The 24,182-nt window shown below is 47.8% G+C and overlaps 1 protein-coding gene across 7 annotated transcripts in view; it reads left to right on the top strand.

Annotated features, from left to right (window-relative positions):
- CASZ1 (castor zinc finger 1) overlaps nucleotides 1–24,182 on the top strand; it is a 300,204-nt gene that overhangs the window by 150,300 nt on the left and 125,722 nt on the right. For 3 of the 7 annotated variants that reach the window (XM_081923377.1, XM_081923383.1, XM_081923379.1), the window contains exon 1: nucleotides 23,227–23,365. The exons of 2 other annotated variants lie outside the window; for them this stretch is intronic. In XM_081923377.1, the coding sequence (XP_081779503.1) occupies nucleotides 23,317–23,365 (49 nt within the window). In that variant the 5' untranslated portion in view covers nucleotides 23,227–23,316. Of the gene's footprint in view, nucleotides 1–23,224; nucleotides 23,366–24,182 lie in introns of those variants that run through there. 2 more of the 7 variants (XM_081923381.1, XM_081923382.1) reach the window with 2 other exon arrangements.

Here is a 24,182-nt window from a genome sequence, read left to right on the forward strand (position 1 = left end):
CAGGTGGGACATTTGGGGAAGGGGTGTAGATCAGTGGTAGAGAGCCTCCTTTGCATGCAGAAGGTCTCAGGTTCCATCCTTGGTGTCCCCAAGAGGGGCTGGGAGTCCACATGGCTAGCTGCACCCAAAGTTTGACTCAGGATACAGCAGCTTCCTCTGCTCTCTCTTGCCCTGCTTGGAGGCACCGGCCTCCTGGTCCTACCAGTAGCATAGTTGGCGCTAAACCGGGTGTGAGGGAGATGGCACTCCACAACGAACAGGTGGGAAGTTGTGTTCTCCCCCCCCCCGTTTTTCTAGCCCCCACCCCTTGCTGGTTTTTCTCTCTCTCCCTCCCCCCAGCCTCCAGTGAACCAAGATCTCCACACTTGGCATCTCAGGTGGTTTGAGATGTCTCCACTAGGACCGAGGAGCAGGAGTGGATCTACTATGAAACAAATGAAGTTTAAGCTTTGGAGCCCCAGAAGCGACTTTAGTCCCCATTGCTTAACTTTTTTTAGGTCAGTAGACCCAATTTGAGTTGCACTACTCGAAAACAATAAGGTGTAGGAAATCTTTATTCACACCAGTAACTTTGACATATGAGATAATCCAGTACAGCAATTTTGATCAAAATATTGTAGTAGTTATTTTTCTTTTAAAAATAAATAAAATTGTGGTGATCTGTCATGGAACAACCCCATTGGAGAAGATAACAAGGGTCACCCATACCTTGTTGTGGGTTGCGAAGGGGACCCTTTAACAGTTCAAGCTCCAGGGCCCTCAAAATGTAGGTCTGCCACTGCCAAGGAGCCCCAGAGAGCATAAGGAAGGGTGTAGCAGGGAGTTTTGGAGCCCTAATTTATCCTGAGGGATCAGTGTTGCAACCTCCCTGGCCTCAGCCCATGAGCAGCCCAGAGCAGTGGCAGTAGGTGGGTGGGTGGCAAGTAAAAGATGGCTTGGACTTTGCATTGGGTGTCAAGTTGAAACCCCTCAGCCCTGCTCAGAGTTGGGAAAGCCATTTCAGATCTCCAGGGGCCGTTTGAGCCCCTCCCTAAGGATGGGGTCAGGATTCCTCATCCTCCCTCTCCCTTGGCAGAAAAAACTCATCAGAAAATTATCCTTCTCCCCTTCCCTTCCTAGCCAACCACCCCTCTATGTTTTCATTGGCTTCTTTACAATAAATTCAGAGCAACCTCCTTGTTGCAGTCTCTAGACAGTTTTTTAAGGTACCTCACCTTAAGTGTGTGCTTGTGTGCAGGGGGATATCTCTTTGCCCCCAGTCATAATTGGTTACATTTTTGTTTTCTCATAGCCTTCACAAGGGTCCTGGCCAACTGTTGGCTTGTCCCTGCGGCCTCATTAGGGAGGGCAAGACGCCTCTGCTCCCCAACAAGGCCTGCACCATTTTCTGAACTCGTTCCTGGGTTTTATCTTCAAGAGTCATTTGTTCCTCTTCCTCCGCCCGACTTCTGTGGAGCCCAAGAAATGTCTAATGCATGCAAGAGTTCTTGTGTAGCTTTTGAAGAAATGCAGGAGTGCCTGCGTAGCTTTTGAAGAACGAATACAAATGATGAATGAATGAGCACCACAATCATCCCGCCGCCCTTTTCGTTGGCCTTCTATCTTATTATTCACTCGTCCTCTGAAGGCACTGCTCCCCTGTTTCTGCCACATACCTCTCCTGGGTCTTATTTGACAGCAGCATACAGAGAATGTTTTGCCAAAATGGCACCTTATTGCACTGACACTGAACCAACAATAGTGCAAGTCTTCACACCAAGAGCGAAATGCAAAGGTGTTGCGTAGTGAATCGTAGAATAGTCCAACCCCCTGCAACGCTGGAATCTTTTCCCCAATGTGGTGCTCGAACCCACAGCCCCGAGATTAAGCGTCTCGTGCTCTGCCAATGAAGCTATGCCAGATATTCCCCCTGCCCTCAACCCGAGAGCCCTTTGAGTCTCCCTCTCTCCCTCTCTTTCTTTTTCATCTACTCGGAAGCCTTCCTTTACTTCCCTGTCACCCTAATTGATTGCATTAACCTTTCAGCGTATTGGATTTCTCCGGCATCATGCAGAGAGATCTGTGCAATATGCTTATAATCTGGGCCGTAATGGACAGGGAGCAGTCGACAAACCCCCTTTGCCAACAGGTTCCCTGACAGATTGGCTTTCTGAAAACGAGTGGCCGGTGGGGGTGGGGGCAGGGGGTTGGTTCGAGGCACGATGGAAAGGGCACGACATGAGTATCATTTGCACCTCTGGGTGTGTGGGTTTTTTTTTTGGGGGGGGGGGTGTTGATGTATAAATGCAAAGCAGCCCTGGAAGTGCTGAGTATTATGACGGCTAAGTCCACCTTATTTATACAGCCAGGTCTTCAGGAGCAAAATTTTCAGCAGGCATACAGTGGTACCTCGGGTTAAGTACTTAATTCGTTCCAGAGGTCCGTACTTAACCTGAAACTGTTCTTAACCTGAAGCACCACTTTAGCTAATGGGGCCTCCTGCTGCTGCTGCGCTGCCGGAGCACAATTTCTGTTCTCATCCTGAAGCAAAGTTCTTAACCTGAAGCACTATTTCTGGGTTAGCGGAGTCTGTCACCTGAAGTGTATGTAACCTGAAGCGTATGTAACCCGAGGTACCACTGTATTTATAAACGTAGAAAATTATGAATGGTGTTGAAGCATGTCTGGAACAGGGGGGGCTTTTCGACGTCCCACATAACACTAAAACCTAAGATGAAATCAGTTGGTGGTCTAGACACAGGGCTGGCAAAAGGAAGGGCCGCTTGCAGCAGAGATGTGATGGTGACAGTGTCTTCTAGTGGTTAGTGCGTCGGAGTAGGATTGGGGGACCCAGGTTCAAATCTCTCCTTGGCCATGGAGCTTGTTGGGTAACCCCCAATCCAGTCTACTATCTTGCAGCCTTATCTGCCTCATAGGGCTGCCATGAGGATACAGTTGGTTTGGGGAGAACTATGCATTCCAGTTTGAGGTCTTACGGAGGAAAGGCAAGATAATAAATGCAATAAATGGCCATCTGCTTAGCTTGCGTACACACCGTGCATTTAAAGCGCATTGAAAGCAACCTGCTTATCGCAGAGATTCCTGAGAACTGTTATTTGCCCCTTACAGAGCAACAATTCCCAGCATCCTTAAACTACAGTTCCCAGGATTCTTTGTGGGAAGGCATGTGCTGTAAATATGGTGTGCATGCAGCCTCAGCTGCTGTTTTATTTAAATGGTCATAGAAACCAATCAGCCCATTCATGACCGCTCACATATAATTGCTGAGCAGAGCCTCCATGTGCAGCAGCACTCTACCTCTGACAGCTGGATACTGGGAATGAACAACAGGAAAAGGCCTTGCTCTTCCTGTTCTTACTCAGGAGGGTCACTGTATGGCAGGATTCTGGATGCTCTTCTTTGCCTTAAGCATCTAATTGTTCTTTTGAAAGGGTCTGTTAAAACCAAAGCAACCAATTGCGGGAACTTGCCCAGAGCTGGCTTCTGTTGCTTTTTTTAAAAAATGCAGGTGGAGCCTGGAGCGTAAACTGAAACTGGAGCAAAAGCAGACAGCCAAGCTGATCATTCCGTCTTTTTTTTTTTTTTGGTCTGGGGGGCTGAGAAGCATGGAGGGGCTTGGGCAGCTCATACGTGGTTTGTCTCTCAGTTAAATCCGGGTCCCCTTTAGTACTGTGGAGACTCTTAAGTGTGTTTGCACTTGTGTCTGCAAGGGCTGCCTAAGCTCGTCTTTAGAGGCTGCCCTAACAGCTCACGACGGTGGTGAGGATGAGAATGTTTCCTGGCACCAATAGATAGATATTTTATTGACAATGTTTTAAAACGTATAAAAGAGCAACTGGAAGCTCATATGATGGTAAATTTGCCAAGATCTCCCGTAAATGCGAGGGTAGCTTTTCCCTTTATATATAAAACATCTCTTCTCCAACCTGGGATGGGATGTTTGACTGAACAGGGGACATTCTGGGAAGAGGAGTCTGTGGATGGAATCACCTTGAAGCATTATCCTGGGCAAAACTCTGTGATGGACAAAATTTTGAGGAGCACAGGAGGCTTGTGGTGTCATTCATTCACTGCATTTACCACATATCCCACCTTTTTCTCCATGGTAGTGTACATGATTCTTCCCCCGCTTTCATTTATTCCACACAACAACCCTGTAAAATAGGTTAGGCTGAGAGGTTGTGACTGGCCCAGTGAGAGCTCCATGGCAGAGTGGGGATTTGAACCATGGTCTCCCATATCGTAGTCCAGTACTCTAACCACTGCACAACACTGCACCAGAGATTACATATTTCACTTCGGAGAAGCAAAACCTTCACTTGCACAATACATTTTTGGCGTGTGCGTTGGTACCAGAGCTTGACACCATCTTGCCTACCAGAAGTGGGTGACGAGGAGCGTTCAAAAGAAGTGGTGTGTGTTGGTGTGTGTGTGAGAGGATGAGAGTTCACTGAGATGAAGCAAAGGAGGGAAGAATAGAAAAGAGGGATTCAAAGAAGACGGCAGCACCTCTGAATGGAAGAGTAAACAGGCGCTGGGCGGCATTAAGTTAATTGATTGCTCTGCAACAGGCGGAACACTGTGTTATTCTGTCGCCGTGGCAACAACCCCCCAAAATTGTCAGCCTGTTCGAATGAAGTGAAGCGAGACATTGTCTAATTTGCGGTGATCTGGGTGTTTGTTTTTCCTTCTGAGGGGGCGGGGATCCATTGATCTGTTGTTTGCTCAAAACTCTCGCTCTAGTTCTTTTCTTTTTTCTTTTTTTAGAATAATCATCATAATAACATTTTCTTTATTAAAAAAAAAAATCAGAGGTGGTTGGAAGCAGGGAGGTGGAAATGTTGATTGTTTCCTCAAGTTACCTTGGTTTCGTCACATGGGCCGCAGAGGTGAAAAACAAAAAAAGTCATCTCCTTGCTTAACCTCACCAGGGAGGGAATTAGGAGCGTTGCTGAAACTGGGAGTTGATTCATATCTTCCTCATGGAAGCCATGCAAAATTTCAGCTTAGCGATCCAAAACATCTTGTTTTCTTTGCCAGGGCAGGAGTTGGATGGGTGGGAATTAAAAGAAAGCAATATCCAACATGTTCTTTAAAAGAAAAAAGAAAACCTTTCCCGAACAATTTTAATTTAATAATTCAGTATTTATTTGCCAGCTGAGTTCCAAGTGCTGTATAAAAGATTGATCCATAGCAACTTCTGCTTACAGATTATATAGTCTGTGCCAGTTTGTAAGACCCTTTCCATTGCCCCCACCAACTGAAAGTGTTGGAAACTCAGATCTATAAGCTAATTGCCAAATTGCACCTTAAGCCTAGGTTACAGTCGCCACAATGGACTGGCTAGGTACCTTTTTTGCAGTGAGATGGTGATGGTGATTCATTTCACTTACACACAGCTTTATATTGTAAAGGAAAAAAATCTCAGAGTGGTTTACAACACATGAAAACATCAAGTAAAAGAATCCAGACTAAAACAAATGCAAGCTTCAAGGAAAATATTTCAGATCCATTTGCTTTCCCCATATTTACTTACCAACTTAATTTATAGAGCTGCCCCATTGCAGAAGTACTGTAGGAAGCCAGTGTGGAGTAGTGGTTAAGAGTGTCAAACTAGGACTTGGGAGATCAGGGTTCAAATCCCCACTCAGCCAAGAAGCTCACTGGGTGAACTTTAGCCAGTCATAGCCTCTTAACCTACCTCACAGGGTCGTTGTAGGGATTAACTGAGGGGTGCGTGAACCATGTACTCCTTGGAGGGATGTAAATGGGGTGGGGGAGCTCTTCTGCTGACCTGCTTAAGAAGGTTGGAGGTACCAACCAAATGGAGATATCAGTCGCCCACTTGGCATCCAGAGACTTCCATGTGGTCGCAATTGGACCCACACCAGTCGCAAAATGCGCCTGGAGCTTGGGGGATTTTGAGCGCTGGTTGGGGACAAGAAGAAGCTGAGCAGCCTAACTCAGCTAGAAGGAGAAGTCAGTGGTTATTCATTTTCATTGAATCCAATAACATATATTCGCCTGCCAAAAGGCACTCTAGGCAGACGTAACACGGCTTGCTGACACATCATGAATCAAGGAGTATGGTGTGGCAGGAAAGCAAAATCACAGGAAAGCAAAATCTCGGGTTCTTCACCACCATCATCCTTGCTCTCACTTCACAGTGACTCGGTGGCCCGGTTAGCATTTAACACTAAGCCGTGGTTAGCCAAACCATGATTTGTCTGTCACTCAGCTGATTCAACAAAACCATGCCTTGATTCTCCAAAGTTTGGTTTCATTTTCCAGCTGCTTCTGCCTTTGGAGCTTGGCAAGTGGCTATGGTGGGTTGGCCAAGCAAGCCATGCTTAAGGAAGGCTGCTCATATAAATCAAGCCAAGGTTCATAAAGCAACAACAAAAACTTGGCTTCAGATCATGGTTTGTTGGCAGTAAACAAACCATAGTTCAGGCACAAGGCAAGGGTCACCCGTAATTCTATGCCGTGGTTTAATTCACCACAGTTTATTAAACCCTGGATCAGTGTGTGAAGAGAGGGTCTTTAAATATTCCCATTTTACAGGATGGTAGAATGGAGACTGAGAGAAGGTTCCCACCACAAAGACCACCCAGTAGACATTCAGCAGAAAGACCTCAGGCTTATATCCAGATCTCCCATTTCATGAGCCTACAGTGAATCAAGTAGACAACAGCCAAATCTCACCTTGCTCTCCCCATGAACCTGACCCTGCCCTTAGAGCACATGGTTGACTATGGAGTATTGGTCTCCAAAGTGGAGCTACCATTTTTATTTTTTTCTGGATCACAATACACTGGTGCCTGTAAGCCGAGAGGAATATGGCATGGGGAGGAACCCATTTATCCCCTGGATTCCTTGTTCTTCCTCTTCTCCTGTCTTCTGAATGTATTTCCTCTTCCATGCTTCTTCCCTTTCCTCCTTTTCTGCCCTGCCTCTTCCCTTGTTCATCATATGTTCCTGTAGATATCAGGTCCTACGATCTAGGAAAACACACACACACACAAGCTGAGATTCCTGTATTGCAGGGAGTTGGACTGGATGACCCTCGGAGGGCCCTCCCAACTCTACAATTCTGTGATTCCTTTTTTCCACCCTCTCCCACGCAGCTGTTGCGTGAACTTCAATGAGGGTTACCTTGCTGGGTTCAGGTTTGGCGGCGGTGGCGGCGAGTTGGGGCAGCGTCTGGTGCTAAACATCATCTTCCGACCCAATCCCAGAATGGAGTGGGTTTTCTTCGGGGCGCTACAGTTCTGCAGGTATGATGCACATTTGTATTACGTGTGTGTTTTCGAAAAAAGAGCAAACTGTTTGACTGGCAGAAGCGGCAGTTGAAACGAGGTGGTTATTGGCGTCAGGAAAAGCTAAATAACCCTGTAACTGGTATGAAGGTGAATTCATGGTCTGGTGAGCACTGAAAATATGAGAGTTCTCTAGACAGGCAGCGTGGAGCAGGAAATAACAGCGCAGAAGCTTCCGAGGAAACCTGGATAGCCAAGGGCAGGGCATCAGGACAAGAGGGGTCTGCTAGCGGCTGTGTAAGCAGGGTGGCACATTTTTATATCGCCTGGTGCAAAATTCAGAAATCTGATCAACCTCATTTTTTTAAAAAAGGAAAAAAGGAAGGAAGGAAGAAGAAGCAAGTTGCTAGTTCTCAGGCTTCTGGAGAACAGCTTGAAAACATCTCCAGTGGGGATGGAGGGGGCGTTGTTTGGTTCAGTTTGCATTTAAAGGTTTGTGCTTTCTGAGACAATACGGCCGCCAACCAAAACACAGCCAAATTTGCACTTTCCAAATTTTGCAATGTGGTTTTCTGGCCAGGTAATATACACAAAAATGCACATACTACGGTGTCTAGAAATTCAGGTTTCAGTGAAAATAATTTAGACAAATGTGCTATATTAGTGAAAACCAGGCTCATAAGTTGATGTGGAGAACTGAAGCAAATACGATCAGAAAAAGGAGAAAGTGAGAGAAAACTGAAATTAACAAATTCTCTCATCTTTAGTCTCTAGGCCTGGCCTTTTCGCCTGTGCTGCCCTTCCTTTTTGCCAGGAAATTTCCAAGAAAGCAAACTGTGGAAATAAACAAAGCAAAACTGTTTGCAGGTATTACTCCTACACAGATGCAATCTCCTTGCAGGGAAGGAGAAACAGATTTTAAAAAGAGAGGAGAAAGCCCATGCTTCACCTTAGTATATATGATACACAGCCACAAGAGGCTTTTATCTCTGCTATGAACACATGAATCAGGACTGCTGCTGGCGGCCACATAAAATTATTGGGTGACACTTTGTACCTGATGGTGTAGGGAGTTTCCCCTGCAAGGGGATTCTATCAGGGCAAGTAGTGGGAGGGGAGGAAGAATGCATGAAACAGCCTTTCATTGGCGTCAGCAATGCCGGTGTGTTTTTCTCCAGAGTGGCTGAAAAGTGCATGAAACCCTTTGAACAATGGGTTGGGGGCTACAGTAGGAACAAAGTGTATTTTGGGGAAAGGGGCCACGCTTTGTCCTCAACGTTAGATTTCTGAAAGATTAGGTTAGACGTTAGGTTTCTGGCATATTTCATATTAATGCTCCCATCTGAGACACATTTTTCTATAGGTCGTTTCTGCTCAGAGCAGTCCCGTTTAAATGAAAGGATGTAGCTATCCATTTCAGTACGGTCTACTCTGAGCAAAACCCACTTGGATCGTCTCCTCTGAAGTCCTGTTGATTTTGATGGAGTTAATGTTGCAAGTTAAGCGAGCTTAGGACTGCCACTTCCTTTTAATTCCCCTTATTTTACTATTCAGTCATAATACACATTTGTGAAAAGGGCTTTCCACCAAGCAACCACAGGGAGACAGCAGTTGTGGAGCAGCGTGTTTTCCTCCCCCCTCCCCCCCACCTGTGCATAGATGTCAGCTATGTCAGTCTTGCAGAGTTTGGGCTGAATGCGTTCCACTCACAGGTATGTTCCATAAAGTACATAGAATCATATAATTGTAGGGTTGGGAGGAAACCTGAGGGTCATCTGAACCAACTCTATGCAATGCAGGAATCCTGTCCACAGCCATCGCTGGGTGGGCTCCAACCACTAACCTTCAGGTTACAGCCAGCCGCCACATGGATGACCCATTGGGCCACATGGATGCACAGACAAGCTGGCCAGTGCTTGCTTGGAGCTCCATCGCTCCTGCCTGAACAAAATGTGTGCTCCTTTCTTCTTGCCTAAGTTGCATGGACCTGGTGACTTTGCAAGCAGGACCCTCAAAGTCTGGCTGGAGCAAAAAAAAGTTTCATTTTATTCCTTAGGCTTTTACCCCAATATTTCCCCCGAGGAATTGCAAGCAACGTATGTGGCTCTCTCCACTCCCTGTCCCCTCCTATACCCTCACAACAAGCCTGCGGTGCTGGTTAGGCCGAGAGGTAGCAAGAGCACCCAGCGAGCCTTGCAGTTGAAGGAAGGATTTCAGCTTCACCAGCCCAAGCCTGACACTTTAATCGTGACACCACACCAGCACCCAAAAGGGACTCTGATTAATTGGTGGCAAGGATCTGGGAATTCCGCAGTGCCCGTGTTAACATTCCAGGGCGAGACGGCAAGCAAGGTGTGCAGGTGGGCCCAGTGCCAGCTCTCCTGTGCGACCCACAGAAGAGGCAGGAGCAGCAGCTGACCAACCCCCGAGCCTCCCCCTTCCTGGCTTTGGGCTTTTTCTTACTCATTTATTTACTATTATTTCCCCCACCCACTTGCCTGGCACTGTAAGAAGCAAAGCGAGCAGGGAGGAGGAAAGCAGGAACGAGAAAAAAGGATTTAGTAACAATCCTGAACATTGCAAAACTTTTTTTATATATCCTTTTGAATAATGTGTCACAGAAACTGATGGATGATAAAGGGGGAGAAAGGGCCCTGCAAAGAATCCGGCTCAGCCAGTTTCTCTTATTTATTAAAGAAAGAAAAAAAAAGCTGAGATAATTAACTTTTTTTGTTTTGTTTGCGGGCGACTCCCCAGACTGGCAACTCCAGGGCGCCTGGCAAATGGAGCTTGGTATCAGCTCTGCCAGAGTGGCACAAAGCAAGCCGGATCTGCCTAGTGACTGCCTCGAAACTGACAGAGTTTGTTGGTTTCAAGAGGCCAGGAAGGATTCCCAGATTGCAGGCAAGGATCGGGAATCCCTGACATCAGAAGAAGCCCCTTGAATTCCAGCTTTGTCTTTGCGAAGCCATCCCAGTCGAGAAAGTGGAACTGTCTGAGCCTTGCTGGGTGTCACCAGGACTAGGGAAAAGCAGGCAACATTAACTACTCCAATTGGGGACATTGGGGATTCCAATATCCCATATGTGTATCCATCCCATATATGCCTAGAAGTAGATATTTCCGCAGTGGAGCTAAAGTGTTTCCCTATCCTTTGCTTTACCTTTAGAAAAGGGATAGAGTAGTTCATTGCTTTTATACCAGCCTTTCCCAACTTGGTGCCCTCCAGATGTTCTTGAGCTCCTTCTCCCATCAGCCACAGCCAGTATGGCCAGGGATGATATCTGTAAAGCACCGTGGGGAGGCTGCTCTAGGTCAGGGGTAGGGAACTGGCGCCCCAACCCCACAAACTTCAATTTCCAACATCCTTGACTGTTGGGCATGCTGGCTAGGGCAGATGTGTGCTGGAGTTCAAAAACATCTGGAAGCCTTCAGGTTACCATTGTTTTTCTGGAACAGGGCTAACCAGTGTGATGCTCTGCAGATGGAGGGCACCATGTTGGAGCAGGGAGGGGGATCTGACTCTAGACCAGGGTTTCCCAAACTTGGGTCTGCAACTGGTTTTGGACTACAGTTCCCATCATCCCTGACCGCTGGTTGTGCTAGCTACGGATGATGGGAGTTGTAGTCCAAAAACAGCTGGAGACCCAAGTTTGGGAAACCCTGCTCTAGACAAATGGATTTGCAGGTCTTAAACTACAAGAGGGCAGGTTTTGGTTGACATCAGGGGAAGCCTAATGGAAGCAGTTTCCTAGAGTGGTGGTGGGGTGGGCGCTCCTTTGCTGGGCGTCTTAAAGCAGGAGGTTTGGGGCTGCTCTGGATCTCTGGGTTCCTAGAGGGAGCTGGACGAGTTGACTTGCAATCCTTCTCCAACACTACACCTCCATTATTCTTGATCTACAGTGTGGAAAGTCACACTGGGGAGTGTGGCAGGGGAAGGAATGAAATATTTCTGTTCTTCCCTTTAGTTGTGGGATTAGGCACACAAAACTGAGTGATGGCAAGGTCCAGCCTGAGATAACTGATGAAGCAGGAAGGTGCTTCAAGCAGTGGAGGTGAAAGAGGGTGGTAGTGGTAGAGCAGTGAAACGTCAGGCCAGGGGGCAGGCAACTGTGGCCCTCTAGACCTCTCTGTCTGGCCCTTGGAAATCTCCCCACACCAGAAACCCCTGACTGGCTTGACTTTATCCTGAGTGTTTTTTGATATGCCCTTGAATCCTGACCATGTCTTTTGCTTGTCTGAATGGTGGGTGGAGGGGGGGGCGAGAGTGTGCGTAGAAGGCAGCCTACTGCACAAAGGTTTTTAAATATATAAATACACTTGTTGACCTGCCCACTTTTGCCTCTGGGCCTCCCCTAAAGGTTGCCCAGGAAAGACCCAGCAAACAGATGAGGGAGATCAACTCAACTCAAGATCGAGTTTGCCTGGACTGAGGGAGCACCAGCAAATCTTGAGGCTATATAAGCTGACAGTGGTACTGGATTGGCTCTTTAGTGTTCTGTGATTCCCAAGAGAAAGAGGATATTAGTCTGTGACACGTTTGTACTCAAAAGACCTGAATTTCCCACCCTCCTCTGACCAGTGGCCTCTGAGTCAGCTGCACAGCAGGTAAACAAAGACCCAAAACCCTGATGTCTAACCTGCAAGGTCTTAATGGATTGATTTTGTTCAAGCATCATTTTGAGGGAGGATGGTCCATTTCAGACACTCCTAGTTTTTCAGCACAAAATGTGCCGTCCTCTCCATTGCTTTTAGCCTTTGGCAGAAAACAAAGCTCTTTCATTTAACATATGCTGTGGACCAAAAAGACTGGGAGGATGTTTTTTTTAAAAAAAGGTTTTTCTTGTTATTTCCCCTTTCTTTTTATTTTTTGAAACTCAAGGATGTGTCATTTTTTTTGTTTCAATTTAGCATTGGAGAATTTTATAATTTAGTAATTAAAATCTCTGATAGGCTTTAGAAATTGCAGCTAATTGAATTTAATGGGAAGATGATTTTCAATTTTATTTGATTACCCAGACCCCTGGCATTGGTATTTATGGGGAAAAAATGGGAAATGTGCAGTGTGGGCTAAGATGGCATAATTGAATTAGGGCTAATCGGATTTCTTCGTCATGAATTTCACTATAATTTTCCTATAATTTTCCATTAGATATCTAGTTTACAAATATTCACAAAGAAATGAAGCTCTTTCGGAATGGAGATTGCTGGCTAACAGGATTACCAAGGCGATTGCATGGTGATGCCAAGCCAGCCTCCTTCGATAATGCAATCGCTACGTCTGCCTCACACTCTCCTCCCCCCAGTCCTCCACTTCTGCCTTTCCCCCCAACACCCCAAGATCCTTGGTATCACCCTGGCACCACCCTACTTCCTTCATTTCCATTTATTTTGCTAGTTATCTGCATGTGCTTTTAATCTGAGAACTCGTGCTTAACATCAGAAGTGACGGGGGGACCTTTTTTCCATCAGAGGGCCACATTTCTTCCTGGGCAAGCTTCCAAGGGTCATATGCCAGTAATGGGTGGGACCAGAGTCGGAAATGGTCGGAACTGGTTGTTGGAAACAGCAGGAGGACATTTAGCACAGTTTGCTCTAAAGTGCAACCCTAGTGGCGTAGCAGTGATTGCCCCGGTTGCATAATTCTGAAGGGCGCAACCAGGCACCCCCACAGCAGTCTCCCTCATTGATGGTGTGTGGCTGAGCTCCTGCTACCTTCCAGAGCTACGGAGAGGCAAGCCAGGCCCAGGCTAGATTTTTGGGGTTCAGGCAGTGCCTCCTCCGCCTCATGGCTGCTAAAGGAACCCATGGAGACCTCGACCCTGGGCTGGCCGAGAGGCGAGGTTGGTCTGGCTATCCTTGAACACTGCACAAAGCGCTGGGCCTGCGGGGAGGGAAGGAGAGCAGGGGGGCGGGCACTCCATGTACATGCCAGAAGCCGCTACTGGAGTACAAGCAGCTAGCCCAGCTGCTCGCTTGCTGTCCACCTGCCTGCCTCCACTCCAAGCCAGCCATTCTCCTCTCCTGCCCTCTGCTCTCCCAGCATGGGTACCTGCCAATGTGCCCCCAACCCCCGTGCCTTGCCACTGTCACCCGCACCGCCCCCCGAGGAAGGAGGAAGAAGAAGGTGGAAAAGCACCTCCTGGACTCCGTTCACTCTCCGCACTGGCTCCACACATGCCCCCACTGCATGCCTCCACCCCAGCCGCCCATTCCACCAGAGGGGGCACAGCACTTGCCCCGCCCTGGGCACCGGTAACCCACGCTATGCCACTGGCCCACCTTAATCCTTTAGAAAAAAAGTTTGTTCGTTTTTCAGCTTACAACAAAAACGCAAGCTTGATCCCTTTTCTTGCGTAACCTGCTTTAACTTGTGCACACGTTAACAGTTTTCAGGCAGCAGTTTCTATCCTGGCGTGGCTAGACCTGAGGCAGAATCTTTCCAGAAGCTCAAAAATAGTTTAATTCCACATGCTCCTTTGCCTGGAGACATGCATTGCTTGCTTTTCTTTGCAAGAGTAACTGGGCAGTAAAGAAGATCTCCTTTAGTAATCCAGCCTCGCCAATGCCTGTTTGTTTGTTTGTTCCTTCCTTTGGCACCCATTTAGCAAATAGCTAACATCCCACCCTACCCTAAGCCAGGGCTTTTCATGCTGAGAAGCGGCTTTCCCAAGCATCTCAGATTTATTGAGGCTGTCCCTAAAGTATCATAGATCCCAGGTGGAAGGACTGGGAAGAAAGCCTGCGCAAGGAGGGAGGGAGTGGATGCTCCCTGAAAAGCTGCAAAATTTAGCTGCAGACGAGTGAGCCTGAAGGTTGTCAACTTCTGGCCTTATGTCCTAAGGGGCAGCTGTGTCTCTAGTTTCCCACGTGGCTTGCCTGATCTGGGCATTGGTGGATCACACTCTTCTTACAGCCAGATATTTGCTCCCTTTTCCTGGGGCATTCAGACATGCTCTGAGTCTGGAGAATGCTCCATCCTATTCCTTGTCCAGAGGGAAAGGAGAAGGTTGAATTCTGCCAGCAGGACCACCATCCTGCCCTTTTTTTGTGCCTGTGGGCAGCGGAAGTCTCTTGAAACACATGTGCTACAGAGACCTCATCAAGCAGCAAACCGTTGTGTAGGTGCCACACTCTTAAAATAGGACTGACCTCTTCCTGAGGGAACCTTGTGGCTTCCTATCCTGGTCATGTCTTGTTGTTCCCAGTGATTCTGGACAGTTGCTTTAATTTTGGGCATCTGCCCCTACAGACTCTGTTTTTTGTTCAAGTGTTGAGTGAAGCTACGATAGGAATCACAGCCTGCAAACTTACTTCCTAGCTTCTTTTGCCCTGCTGGGGAGATGGAGGTGCAGAGGGCATGTGGGCCAGGTAAGGAGAGGCAGGCTGCCCTCCATCTCGGATCACAGGGGCTGGAAACTGGAGGAAAAAGAAGGTTATTAAACGACTGTAGCAGATGACTAGTAGGCGCAGTGAGCTAGGATCCTGCAATCCTGCCGGCCCGCTTGCTTTAGGGGACCCTGCCCTGTACACTGATACTCAAAGTGTTGGGCTTTAGCAACATCCGTCTGCCATGTCATGCTGGCAGTGAAGCAACTGAAACCATATCAAGGAGGGAAAAGAGGTGGAATCGGCGGGAAAGAGAGCACCGATTGCCTGCTGTGCCCGACGCCCAGGCCTGGAGGCCTCCAGACGCCTCTCTTGACGAAATATGAATCAAACAAAACAAGGAATTGACTTAAAATAGGACAACTCGATTTGCCTAATAGACTTCCCGATCTAGGGAAGGAGCCAGAAAGAGAGCGCAGTGCTCCCATGAGCCAGATTTGTGGAATCAAACTTATTTAGAGACGTCATCTGGGGCAAGGAGGGAAAACCCATAGAGAGTGGGAAGGCAGCTCTGAGTAAGTGGCAAGGAAATGTGTGACAATACAGTAAGGATGAGACCCTGAGACATGATGGCTGCTTCGTAAGTTAAAAAGAAGGAAGGTTCTGTGTGTTCCCTCTGTGTCTCTCTACACATTGTGCTGGAGGGGAGGCATGAATTGAAAAATTGTTCTGGAGCCTTGTTCCATCTTTGAGCTCCTGGTTGCCGTGTGCTGTGCCTTCCCTCCAGACATTACACTGGCCCTGGAGGCTGCAAGGTGGAGAACCCAGGGCCTTATCTGTCCTACAATGTGCCAAGCCTGCTGCCCATTCCTGAACCCTGATTCTCTTCCAGCCTTGCTTCCTGATTGACTAGGACAAGGGCTGGCTGACCCTGGATGTCCCTCCATATTTTGTTACACCAACTCCCACCAGCCATCAGCATTCAGAGGATAATGGGACTTGTAGTCTAACAACATCTGTGGGGATGCAGGTTAGCTACCCCTGGTTAGGAGCATTGTATAAGCTTCCAGGCACCAGGATGGCTGTCCTGAATGCTCTGAAGGTGATCTGCTATTCCCAAATCCGCTAAAGCCCTTTGAACCTGCTGCCAAGTCTTCTCATCCTTCTTAGCACCGGACCATCATTCTCCCGAGTCCAATGAGACCTGCCTGTGCAAAGCCCTCCAAATCTTCTTCAAGACGGTACAGATCCTTCCTCACGAGAGGCCCTTTTGATGGATAATCTGGATGTCAAGAGGATTTACATCCTTGCTGTTTTTCTTTTTATTGGTAACGTCGAGTTTTCGTTTAACGACCGGCTTCTTTTGTTTGCTTTGCACCTTGCCTGGAATCCCAGGAACTTGGCAGCATTCTTTAATTTAAATAAATAACGATGTACGTAAGGGTTGGGATCTGGGGTGGACGTCTGGTATGGCTACAAGCACGGCTTGAACCTGTAGCTTTTGGGAATGCCGCCGATGCGACTGCCCTCGCCGCTTTTGCCGCAGCACCTCTGGAATCATTGTGCCTCCATAACAATAATAATTATTAATCATTAATAATCATCCCTCGTCCGCCCTGATCACCTTTCATCTGAGTTTCTGAACACTTGGCAGGCCTTGAATAATTAAAAGCAGTCAACACCCTATGGAGGGGGGGGGAATGGTTTTGCTACCCATTTCTCTCCCCCCCACCAGCAAAGTACATCTACTTGAAGGGGTGTGGATGGGGAAAGGAAGCCCACTGAGGCACACACTTGGGGGTAACTATTCCTGCAGGTCAAGGACAAGGCACCTGTGGCCCCCTAAATGTTCACCTCTAACCATTGGTCCCATAGACAACCAGAGTGCCCGACAGGGTACTACACTTCTGAAACAAACCACCCCCTCTGAGGCTCAACCATGGCCATTCGCCAAATGGGTCCAGGAGCCAGGAAGCGGGCCGAGATGAATATGCCCGCGTGCCAGGGGCTGTACAGGAGTGGGAAGCAGCCCAGTGGCTGGTTTGTACAGGTTGTAGCGAGTCAGGCACAGCAGACATCGGAGGGGAGGCAGCACAGGGGATTTGCAGCAAGCGGCGGAGACGCTTGCGTGGTTGAGAAGAGGTTGAACTTTGTCCACGTGAGGGAATTTCTCTCCCTCCGACGTGTGTTCCACGTGCGAGCTGCACGGCGCACACTCCGCGCCAAAGGAAGCCCGGGGCAGAGCTGTGCGGCTCGCCCTGAATTTTTATAGGGTCTTACGCAGCCTTGTCACAATCCAGAAACGTTAATTAAACATGCCGCCATAACTCCCCTGCATAAATCTGGACCTCTTTTCCTTTTACCTGGTGGCGGGAGGTGGGGGGCAGGAAGGAAGCCCAGGACTCTCTGTGCTTGCACATGCACGGACTCACCTGCACATCTAATGTACTTCTCCTCTGCAGGTCTTCCTTTCTCTGCGTCGTTGTTTTTTTTTTTAAAAAAAAAGTTGCTATTTTATAAAAGAAGGAAAGAATGTGAGGGGAGAGTTCCTAGGCGTGTTGGGTAAATAGACCTAAGCCTCTCTCTTTAAAACAAATGGACAGATTATTTACCTGATTAAATAGGTATTTTGTGCAGGTTGGGGTTTTTTCTGCTTCTCTTTAAACATCCTGTACTTGGCTGGGTGGATCGGCAAGGGCTGGGCTTAAAACCAGGGGGCAAGTGTTTGCTTTCCAAATAGCTTTTGTGTGTGTGTGTGTGTGTGTGTGTGTGTGTGTGAGAGAGAGAGAGAGAGAGAGAGAGAGAGAGAGAGAGAGAGAGAGATATTTCTGCTCAGCCTGCCACAAGGGAGAGAGACAGCCAGATTTATTGGTATGTCGGTCTCCAGCTGGGGGGCCACCACTTTCAAGGCCTTTTCATTCAGAGGTCTTTTTCTAAAAGGAGGAAGAGCTGGGAAAAACTGGGGAAAGGGAGAGAGACTGAGTAATCCTGTTTTAAAAAGTGCACTTTCTGTTGTAAGTTAGGTTGGACCTAGGTCAGGGTGGTGGTGGAACAGGGACAGGGAAAGGGGGACAATATGTATATCCGTGGTTAGACCATCTCAAGGTAAAGCTGGGAGAGACACCTTGTCTGAAATCTTGAGAGAGCTGCTGCCGGTCTGTGTAGGCAACGCTGATCAAGGTGGACTAGTGATCTGACTCCGTGTACGACACTTTCCCATGCTCCTACTGGAGCAAAGTTTAGGGTTTGTGCTTGGGAGATACCAACTTTCAATTCCAGAGGCGGATTTAGGGGAACACAGCCAGTTCCGTATAAGAATCTAGCGCTTACATTTTTCCAGGAGGAAAGACTTCTGTTCTGCCCTTGTATAGATTATGCCGATTTGCCAGGTGTTTCCACAATGTTTTCGTTTCTCCTGTTCATAAGGAAAGCAGGGATGGGGCAGGGACTATTCAGACATTGCTGGCTTCCAGGTCCCATCAGCCCTGGGTATCATGTCCAACAGATATGAATGCTGGGAGTTGTAGTTCTACCAGCCTTTGGAGGCCACAGGGTCACCATCCGTGAAAAAAGGCTCTGAGGATCTGAAAGCGCCACCCAGAAAGGGTGTGTCTCTGAATGAGTGCCTGCTCTGGTTTTTTAAAGGTTGGTTAAAACAGGGGCTAGGGATCCTGTGACCTTCCAGATGTTGCTGGACTCCAGCTCCCATCAGCCCCAGCCAGCATGGCCAGTGCTCAGAGATGATGGAAGTTGTAGTCCAACAACATTGGGGCAGCACAGATGAGATTAAAACCCTGTTCCTAAACCTACATACACCATCATATTTGCAACTTTCTGACAAGAAACATTTAATAAAGAAAGTGGAGATTCTCAGAAGGCTGAGTTCCACGCCCACTGACAAATTATCTGCTTGCAGGGCACAGTTTTGGCATGCAGAGCCCTGATTATGAACGATTTTTCACATGTGTGACTGCTGCTTACATGATGAGTGTTAATAAAGCACAAGTATGGCCTACAACAAAATGTTGCAATACGTGGGGTTCAGGAGTGCCTGCCAGGCAGCCCTGCCCTTTTCTAGAATACTCCGTCTCATTCCCATCACCACCATCAATCAGCATTTTGTAGCAGCTGAGCACACTCAGCCCCCAGCAGACTCTTTTGGGGTTTCTTACACTGCTTGGTGGGCTTTTCACCCTATGGATTTCGTGTTCTTCTGCAGATCTTGGGCCAAACTCCCTTGGGTGATGCTGTTTCGAATCACAGAATAGTAGAGTTGGATAGGATCCTGGGGGTCATCTACCCCCTGCAATGCAGGAACGTCAACAAAAGCACCCATGGCAAATGGCCATCCAGTCTCTCTCTAAGTTATCCTAAAAGTACGCACTACCACTGATGCACCCAGAACACAACCCCCGCGCAAATAGGGAGTTGCCTGTACAGTGGTACCTCAGGTTACGTACACTTCAGGTTACATACGCTTCAGGTTACAGACTCCGCTAACCCAGAAATAGTACCTCGGGTTAAGAACTTTGCTTCAGGATGAGAACAGAAATCATGCTCTGGCGACGCGGCAGCAGTGGGAGGCCCCATTAGCTAAAGTGGTGCTTCAGGCTAAGAACAGTTTCAGGTTAAGAACAGACCTCCGGAACGAATTAAGTACGTAACCAGAGGTACCACTGTATGTGTATTGTTAACTGAGAAGGGTGCCTTTGAAACGTGACCACAAACAATGATTTGCCATTGCAAATCAGTGTTTTAGTTCGCTGTCTTGTTTCCACTTTTGATTTCTCTTCCTCCCCGATTAAAGTAAGTGGATCCTAGTCCGCTAGGGCGGGGGTCGCCAGCCCTTCTAAAAAGGAAGTTAAGAAGCACAATGTGCAAGTACTCCTCATCGTAATTTCTGTTCAATAGCTGCTTTCATCTGTCAGTGTTTTTAGCCAATGAATGAAGTCACAGTTGTGATTGATAAGGGAGTTGTTTGGACACCAGACACTCTTTGGCTTGCTCTCAGAAGTCATCAGGTGTCATTGGCTGCTCAGGCCTGTTTTTATCCTGACGCCTGCGGTCTCCTCATGGCTAACTGGTTTGGCTTGCCTGGGAAACTTGTGGGAGTGTGGCCATCCTGAATTGTGTCGGGCCCATCTGCAGTCTACATTTAAAGCAGCACCATAGCACTTCAACCAGTCACAGCTTCCCCCAAAGAATCCTGGGAACTGTAGTTTGCGAAAGGTGCTGAGAGTTCTTAGGAGACCCCTATTCCCCAACACAGAGCTGCAGTTCCCAGAGTGGTTTAACAGGCAATCTTTCTTCCCAAGGAGCTCTGGGAACTATAGCTCTGTAAGGAGAATAGGAATCTCTTAGCAACTTTCAGCGCCTTCCCAAACTACAGTTCCCAGAGTTCTTTGGCAGAGTGTTAAAAGTTGTATGGTACTGTTTTATGTGTATAGTAATAATGATGATGATTTATTATTTGTACCCCGCCCATCTGATTGGGTTGCCCCTGCCACTCTGCATATGGAGCCTAAATTAGGTCCATTAAATTCAATGAGTCTTTTCGGGGTGTCTGGCTTTTCTTTTCTTCTCTCACTCCAGAGCAGTAATGGTGTTGTTCCAAAGCCTGCACTCACTCAAACATGGCGTTGCTGCCCAGGTGACCTGCACCAAGTCCTGTTCAAAAGGCACAGGATGTACTCTGTGCCCAGCCCTTCGTCCTATTGATTTAAATCCATGGGAGATTAGTAAGAAGTGGGTATTTAAGGAGGGAGGACACACGATAGAGGTTTATTCACTGATGCATTGGCTACAGGTTATCAGGCAAAACCTATTGGCCGCGCACCCAGTATGGGCTGGAGGAAGGACATTCTCCAAGCAATATGTAATTGACCTGTGGAATTCACGGCCACAGGATGTTGTTGTAGTGCTCAGGAGCAGAAGTAGTTATCAAAAGAGCTTAGAGGAATGTGTGGGAAGGGGGGAGGGAAGTAAGTGCATCAGTGGTTATTAGCCACGAGAGCTAAGAACAGAGCAGGTGCACGTTTTGATTATTGGACACAGATCAAAAGGTAGATATTTGGTGGGCTATTCTGGTTGCCCATTACAGGGTACAGGGTACTGGATTAGACAGGCCCCTGGCCTGATCCAGCCGAGCTATTCTCATGTCCTTCTGACAGTTTCTGAACACAACAGTACTGGAACATGGCCATGTTTACCCAGCATTTTCCTGTGAGAATCAGGCCAACCAGGACTTGACTCCCCTTTGTTGGCAACAGAGTAGCTTGAGATACCTTTAGGAGGTTTGCCTGTTCAAGAGCACCAGCTGCCATTTGCGTATTGGGTGGTGGAGGAGGAATAAGGGCACATTTTTGCATAACTGCAAGAAAAGCAGAAACTCTTCCTCCTCCCTCCTACAAAAAACAGAGGTGGAAAACATCCCCTTTTCCCTGCAAAACACCTCACAAGCTTGAGAGTACTTTCTAAAACAGAATAAAAATAAAAATAAATCTCCTGTTGAGTGATCCTTTAATAAATGCAATGTTCAAGATCCATTAGTTCGTGTTTACTCGCTGTGCCTTTGCGCCAGAGCTTAATTCTTCCCTTGTTTACACGGACGTGCATCTGGAGCCAACCTCTTTGGGTGGGGCCTCTCCCCCCCCCCTTAGGTCAGAGCAGGGTGTGTGTTGGGTTAGGACCTGGGAGACCAGAGTTCGAATCCCCACTCAGCTGCAACTCTCACTGGATATGCCTTTGGGCCAGCCGCCATGTGGTATCCAGCCAAATCCTATGCAGAGTAGACCCATCGAAATTAATGAACTAAAGTTAGCTATGCCCATTAAGTTTAGTGGGTCTACTCTAGGACTAGCACTGAATATAGCCCCCGTCTCTCAGCCTAACCTACCTCGCAGGGTTGTTGTGAGAATAAATCAGGGAGAGTAGCATGTATGCCTCCTTGAGCTCCTTGGAGGAAATAAAAGTAAGAATAGTAAGAATAGGATAGGATAGTCCAAGGCCTCAGCAGTGTGGGGAAAACCATGTCTGGTAACACTGAGGTGGTAGATGGTGCTAACTGGCCCCCAGTCCATATTTGGAAATATTTCATCATGGTGCTTTTGGGGGGGGAGTTTATTTGTGGAGAGGTCTTTCAGCAGCCATTAAGCTAAATGGAGACTCCATGCTCAGCAGCAGTGTACCTGCTAAATAGCAATTCCTGGAGAGCAAGAGCAGGGAAAGGCTGTTTCCTTCACGGCCTGTTTAGCAGCTCTCCAAAGGCTATGGCTGGCCAGTGAAGGGAACAAACTCTTGGGCTAGAGAGTCTACTAGTCTGATCAAGCAGGGCTTTTCTTAGGTTCTTAAGATTCGGGAATAAGTCTTCTGTTGTGACAGGGAACAGTTATCTGTAACTAGAATGTGCAGATCCTGACGATATTGAATTAGGTGATATGGGTAGGGGGGGAGGTTTTTTTGGCTGGGGGAGGTGGTTGAAAGCGTGACTCTGAAAGGTGTAACCCAAAAGGTATTTTCCCACAAACTATCTAAGTGAGCGCTGAATGTGTTTTAATGTGCCATTTGGCTGGTTGCCTGTGGTGAGTAAGAATCAACCTACAGGCCACCAGCCAGAGAAACTTTATAAACAATTTTTTTCCTCTCTCTTTTTTTTGAAGTCACAAATTGGCGCTGGACGGTGAGCAAGCTGGTGAAACTCTGGTGGGCTTGTGTGCAAGGCTGGAGGAATGGGTGGAATCTGGCCTTGTAGCAAGGCTTGTTTTTACTAGAAGGGGGAGAGCACCCAGCCTCTGGAAAAATTAAAAAATGGCAGGGCATGTTTCTTAAGTGAAAAGTTTGCTTCATTGCCGCCATCATTATATTTTATAAATGTATATCCCGGATTTTGCCACCCGGGTCTCAAAGTGGCTTAAAACTACATGCAATATGCAAAGTTCTGAACATGAATTCAAAACCTCAGGAAACATGTTCCTTCAGAAAGGCGCAGCCAGAGAGTCCGGTGTGCAGCAGGCACAGGATGGGGGGGGGAGCAAACGGGTCATGATATAAGTGGGAGCAAGTTCTAAATTCAAGATGCTTGGGATAACTTGAGCAGCCTGCCTGCTTCCTGCCACCACCACCACCCCCTCTCCCGCCCCCCCAAAAAGTCCAGTTTTAATATACTGAATCCCACCACCTCCTTGCTCCTTTCTTTTCTATTTTCCTGGACAAGCGTAAAGCACCCAGGGCAATATAGGCAGCCCCTGGGAAGCAGCCCTAATAGGCTTGGGAAGTGTGTGTGTGTGCTGAGAGTGTTGAGAGTGTTTCCTTTCCCTTTCGTTACCCCCCCTCCCTTCTTGAAGCACAGCTGGCTGGCTGGCTGGCTGTCTCTGAGCTAGCTGGCTTCCCTCTCTCTCCCAGAGAGCATCCTCCTTCCTCAAAGGCAACCAGGCAGGGACTGAGCCGTCTGCCTCCCCTGCTCTCTTTCACCTGCCCTCCTGCCAGTAGGAGGGGAGGTCGGGTGAGCGGAGGGGGTGGGTGGGGGGCGTGGCCACGGGGCCAGGGTTCTCCTGCCAATCACCATCACTTCTGACACCAGACCGCTCCCCCTTCCTACTCTCCGCCACTGAACTGAGCTGGTGCCCAAGTGGATTCCCAGGGAGGACCGTCAGCAGCAATGACATCAGTATTTTGAACCAACTTGTTATTCGGGGAGCAATCAGTTGCAATTAGGTATTAATTAAGTATTATGAAAGTTGATTATTTAAGTGAATTCGGCTTTCGTCTCTCCGACTATGGTAAGTAAGGCACAATTGTGCTTTTCCCCCTAGTCTGTTCATTCCTTTTTATTTCCTCGTCTCTCCTACTTTGTACCAAAAAAGGGGAAAGTGTGTGCCGGCGGGGGGGGGCGGGGAGGCAACCTTTGACCTTTTCTCCTCTTCATTTCTCATTGTCTTCTTATTCCTCCTTATGTTCTCTCTCCCTTTCCCCCCTTCTTTTTAACTGTGAGCGGGTCCGTCCACCGTGGACGGACCGACCACGCTCGGCTTGTCTATAAATAGTTTCTCTTTTAGTTTAATAAAACTAGCGAGCGCAGCTGATCGGTTTCATGTTTCACTCTCGGCTTCAAGGTTGCTGGGTGTGTGAGTTGGGGTAGTTTCTGCTTTAAAAAAGAAAGGAAAAAAGATACAAACCACTTAGCTCCTCACTTCTTTTTAAGAAAACTTTTCAGTTGTGTTTCTAGTGGGGAAGCCCAAGTTGAAAATGTCTGGAGCGTTTGTGTGTGTGTGTTGGGGTGTGCTGGGGGATGGAGGGCTGTTTGACAAGAGTGATGAGCGGCTTGTCACTCGGAGGCGACAAGCGCTTACATATGTCAACTTTCAAAGTTTTTAAAAGATCTGCCAGAATGTTGCAGAGAGATGGCAAGCGGGATGGATAGCACTTGTTTTTCTTTTTTCGGTGGTGTGGGGGGCTTTGCTGTCAGGTGCAAAGGTACAAATACTGTTTCACTTTCTTTCGGTTCTTTACGGAAGTTGTTTCCTTCCTCCTCTTCTCTTCCTCCCCCCTCCCCGCTCCACACCAGGTTTATAGTTTTCTCAAGGAGCTGCTAAAAAT

Source organism: Podarcis melisellensis, assembly GCF_964234715.1.
Source record: "Podarcis melisellensis genome assembly, chromosome: 8".
Classification (NCBI taxonomy): Eukaryota; Metazoa; Chordata; class Lepidosauria; order Squamata; family Lacertidae; genus Podarcis; species Podarcis melisellensis.